This window comes from Dipodomys ordii, unplaced genomic scaffold (assembly GCF_000151885.1).
Source record: "Dipodomys ordii isolate 6190 unplaced genomic scaffold, Dord_2.0 Scaffold6, whole genome shotgun sequence".
Classification (NCBI taxonomy): Eukaryota; Metazoa; Chordata; class Mammalia; order Rodentia; family Heteromyidae; genus Dipodomys; species Dipodomys ordii.
Genome location: NW_012267222.1, coordinates 3,402,701 through 3,407,345, shown reverse-complemented (window position 1 = coordinate 3,407,345; position 4,645 = coordinate 3,402,701). Strand labels below are relative to the sequence as shown.

Here is a 4,645-nt window from a genome sequence, read left to right as displayed (position 1 = left end):
CCCCTCACCTCAAAAGAAAAAAAAAAAAAAACGAAAGAGGCAAGAATCCTTACTCTTTTTTTTTGGTCAGTCGTGGGGCTTGAACTCTGGGTCTGGGCGCTGTCCCTGCGCATTTCAGCTCAAGGCGAGCACTCTACCACTTGAGCCACAGCGCCACTTCCGGTTTTCTAGTGGTTTGTTGGAGATAGGAGTCTCATGGACTTTCCTGCCCAGGCTGGCTTTGAACCATGATCCTCAGATCTCAGCCTCCTGAGTAGCTGGGATTACAGGCGTGCGCCACCGGCACCTGACAAAGAAACCTTAGTCTTATGGAACGTGGTCTAGACGCTCAGTAAATCGTATTTGTTGGAGACACAGGTGACATTTCAACAATAGTTTGGGAACCTTCTTAGACAGAGTGAGCCTTACGGGAGAGAGGCCTGGAGAAGGAAGGGGCTGCGGGATGGGGAAACCATCAGGCAGTCCTGAGGAGCCCTTGTAGTGTGTGTGCCTCTCGCCCCAGTCCCTCACCTCTCCTACAGGAGCATCTTCAGGAGCTGTCCCGAGCCCTGCGCTGCTGTCTGTGGCTGGAGGCAGAGTAGGTGGTGTGCTGGGATTCCTGAGGGGAGAGCTGCTGGGCAGTAGCCACCACCCAGCACCCACCAGCTGCTCTTTCAGTGTTCTGGATTCAGGTGCTTGTGGCTGGCCTGGTGCTTCTCCTCCTGCTTGGAGCCATCCTGATCTACAGGTATCACTACCGCCAGTCTCCTAAGCCTGTGGTGTCTGGTAAGTCCCCAAGCCTGGGATCAGGATAGACACTTGAGAGTCAACCCTGGCTGGCACAAAAGGAGAAACTAAGTCAGAAGAAACCAAGAGGAAGAGCTGGACCAGGACTCAGGTGGAAGGGTCTTGCCTGAGCAAGTTCTAATCAGAGCTTCTTTGTGTCTTTCAGCAGACCCAGCTGGGACAGAGGCCCTGACCCCACCACGGGTAAGAATCTCAGAACGTAATGGGGGAAAAGGCTGCTTTCTGGGACTCAATTACTTGCTGTCAGCTTACTTACAGCAGCTGACAGTAGGTTAGACCTAAAGGACACGTGTTAAGAGCTGAGTTACCAGTGGAGGAGGCCAGTCCTCAGTAGCTCTGTCTGCTGAGGTCCGGGGAGCTAACATTCAGAGGAAAAATGTTCTTCTGGGGTGGGTGAACAGGGCAGAGTTCCAGGCAGAGACAACAAGGGTGTTCTACTGGGCAGCAAGAGAGGGCAAGGGCTGCTGGGGGAGGCAGCATTGGGGATTTCTGCTGCCTGACTCTTTGCCAAAGTCTACAGCAGAAGGAGGCCTTTCTAAGAAAACAGGGCTCAACTGGGACCTCCCTTGGCTTCCAGGACACCCATCTCTCACCCTTGGACAGCGTCTGCACTCTCCTGGTGCCCCCTGGAGACTGTAGGAAGACCTGTACCGACCAGCTGGTAACCAACAGCTGCTGGATCCCTGGCTCCTCCCAGACCCAGGCTGCTCCTTGCCGGCATGTGCCACAACCCTGCGACCACCTGCCCAGCAGAGCTCTTGGTAAGAGATTAAGTGGTCTGAGGCCTTGACCCCGTCGTGTTAAGTTCAAGGTGAAATGTTGTGGTTTTATAACTTGGCTACAATTTCCCACTCAGTAACTGCGTGGTGTCTGTGCCTTGTTCTTAGGGTCCATTAGGTATTATGTATGTGTGATGTATGTACAAATGCATGTATGTATGTGTTTGCCTGGGAGACAGGCTTGAACTCAGAGCCTTGAATTCTCTTAACAAATGCTAAGGCTGGACATTCTTTCAAGGCTAGTGTGTACCACTTGAGCCACCACTCCATTTTCAGCCTTTTTTTTTGTCGGTCATGCGGCCTGAACTTGGCCTGGACACTGTCCCTCAGCTCTTCAGCTCAAGGCTCTACCACTTGAGTCATAGCACCACTCCCGGCTTCTTCTGCTTATGTGGTGCTGAGGAATTGAACCCAAGGCTTCATGCATGCAAGGCACTCTACCACTGAGCCACCTTCCTAGCCCCGTTTCCGGCTTTTTGTTGGCTAACTGGAGATAAGTCTAATGGATTTACCCACCCAGGCCGTCTTTGACCCAGGATCCCCAGGTCTCAGCCTCCTGGGTACTAGCTAAGATTACAGTAAGCAGTGAGCCCGCCCTCCCCCGACTCCGCCCCCTGCTGCAGCTTGACGTTCCATTGGTTCTTCCTCTGGCCCCGCCCGCAGGCGCGCCTCCAGCCCCGGAATCAGCGCCCCCTGCAGGCTCGCCCGCCGCCTTGCTGCAGCCGGGGCCGCAGCTGTACGACGTGGTGGACGCGGTGCCCGCGCGGCGCTGGAAGGAGTTCGTGCGCACGCTGGGGCTGCGCGAGGCGGAGATCGAGGCCGTGGAGGTGGAGATCTGCCGGTTCCGTGACCAGCAGTACGAGATGCTCAAGCGCTGGCGCCAGCAGCAGCCCGCGGTGCTGGGCGCCATCTACACAGCCCTGGAGCGCATGGGGCTGGGCGGCTGCGCCGAGGACCTGCGCGCCCGCCTGCAGCAGGACGCGCCCGCGGCGACGCCCCGGTGACCCGGCGCCGCAAGCCCTAAGTACGGTTACTTATGCGTGTAGACATGTTATGTCACTTACTAAGCCCCGGGCCGGCCCTGCGTAGCAGCGCCGGCCGTCTCCCTGTCCACCTGCTGAGGGCCGGTGACTGCGCACCGGTTCCCGGCCCGAGGCCTCGGTATTAAATCTCTGAAAAAAGCAGCTTTTTGGTGTGTCCGTGGAGGCTGGAGGGGGGGTTTTAAGTGTCGGGAGCCTGGCCTCCCACGGCCGGGGGTGGCGGTGGAGGCCGGGGCCTCGCGCCCCCCTCACCCCCGTGCACCCTGCTGCCCCCCGGGACCCCAAGGCGAGTCGCAGCGACGCCCAGTGAGAGTGAGCCGAGCCCAGGCGGCAGAGAGCTTTAATCGGGGGAGGGCGGCAGGGCTGGGGTCGGGAGCAGTCGGGGCCACGGGGGAAGCCCGGCCCACCCCCGTCCTGCACTCACCCCAGCAGGGCCGAGGAAGGGGGAGCGAGCGAGGGTCCCGGCGGGGGTAACTGGAGGGCGGAGGGGCGAAGGCGGGGACCGGGGCGGAAGTCCCGCCCCCTCGACGGGCAGGCTTCCACGTTTCTGGTAAACAAATGACTTGAGAGGAAACCCTCGGCGGGGAGGGGGTGAGAAAAGCGTCTGGACCCAGGCCAGGCGAGATGTGGGTCGGGGAGGAAAACCCCTTCCCGAGCTCGGGGCTTGCCTCCGCCCAGGATGCTCCAGCGACGCCCATTCCGGGGTGCGGGGGAGGGGGCTGCACGCTGACGGTCAGGAGCATGCAGGTGTGTGTGCGTGCGCGCGCGCGTGTGAGTCGGCATGCAAATAGGCGGCGGCGGTTTGCGTCAGCAGCTTGGGCACTTTTTCTGGGCAGACTGCGGTGGCGGTGGCGGCGGGGCGGCGGCTGCAGCGCGCGCCTGCGCTCCAGCGGCGGCGGGGCTGGGGGTGCGGGGCCGGGTGTGGGGGTCAGAGAGGGTTCCCGCGCAGAGGGGAGGGACGGCACGGCGCCCAGCCCGTCCATACCCACCGTGCAGGCCGAAGCAGGGGTTGGGAGACGCCCCTCTGAGCTCAGGCTAACAGGCAGGAGGCCGTCGTGTCTTTCCCCACTATTGCTTAGGGATATCCCCCTTCTTCAGGATGACCTGTCGCTGCCAGGGCGCTAGCTTGGTTTCATCGTAGCCCAGGGTCCGCAGCTTCTCCGACTGCTCTTTCTCCCTCTGCTGCATCTCCTGCTTCTGTCTCTCCTCCTCTTTTCTGTGGATGGATGGGGATAGAACCCAGTAAAGCCTGGGCTGGACCACTTGGTTGGGCCAGGCACCAGAATGGTAATGGAAGAGGAGGAAATGAAGACAGAATTAGGCTGCTGGAAACAGACACAGGGCCTTGCCTGGTGGCAGATCGGGGTTACTGGGTCACTAGGAGGAACTGGCGAGGTGGGAGGCTGAAGTTGGGTTATTAGGGACTTGGCAGTGTTACTGGAAACAGCAATGTTGGTCACCACACGGCAGTGTGAGGATGGGTGAGCTCATGGAGTGAGGTTACTGGGTACATCCCCTCCGTTGACAGGGCAGCCACTAAATGTGGTTGTGCAGCATTTGAAATTTGGCTGGTCCAATTTAGGATGTAATGTAGGGGTCAAATACACAGTAGTTTGGGGCTGGGCATGTGGCTCAGTGGTAGAGTACTTGCCTAGCAGGCATGAAGCCCTGGGTTCAATTCTTCAGTATCACATACACAGAAAAGGCTGAAAGTGGTACTGTAGCTTAAGTGGTAGAGTGCTAGCCTTGAGTGAAAGAAGCTCAGGGGACAGTGCCCAGCCTGAGTTCAAGCCCCAGGACTGGCAAAAAAACAAACAAAACACCACTACACAGTAGTCTGGAAACCAAGGTGTTGTCCCACACACTGCTCCCCGGCCCCTTCCTCTGCCCATACTGGGGCTTGAACTCTGTGTCTGGGCATTATCTCTTAGGTTTGTCACTCTCACAGACTTTTCTGTTTGGTCTGGCTTCAAACCTCAATCATCAGATTTCAGCCTCCTGAGTTCTGAGTGGCTAGGATTACAGATTTTTTTTTTTTTT

The 4,645-nt window shown here is 58.4% G+C and overlaps 1 protein-coding gene across 1 annotated transcript in view; it reads left to right on the top strand.

The window, feature by feature from the left end:
- Tnfrsf25 (tumor necrosis factor receptor superfamily, member 25) overlaps positions 1 to 2,734 on the top strand; it is a 19,042-nt gene extending 16,308 nt beyond the window's left edge. Inside the window, exons 6-10 of the mRNA XM_013035196.1 lie at positions 522 to 577; positions 658 to 765; positions 932 to 969; positions 1,364 to 1,547; positions 2,229 to 2,734. Of these exons, the coding sequence (XP_012890650.1) occupies positions 522 to 577; positions 658 to 765; positions 932 to 969; positions 1,364 to 1,547; positions 2,229 to 2,569 (727 nt within the window). The 3' untranslated portion in view covers positions 2,570 to 2,734. The remainder of the gene's footprint in view (positions 1 to 521; positions 578 to 657; positions 766 to 931; positions 970 to 1,363; positions 1,548 to 2,228) is intronic.
- The last annotated feature ends 1,911 nt before the right edge of the window (positions 2,735 to 4,645 follow it).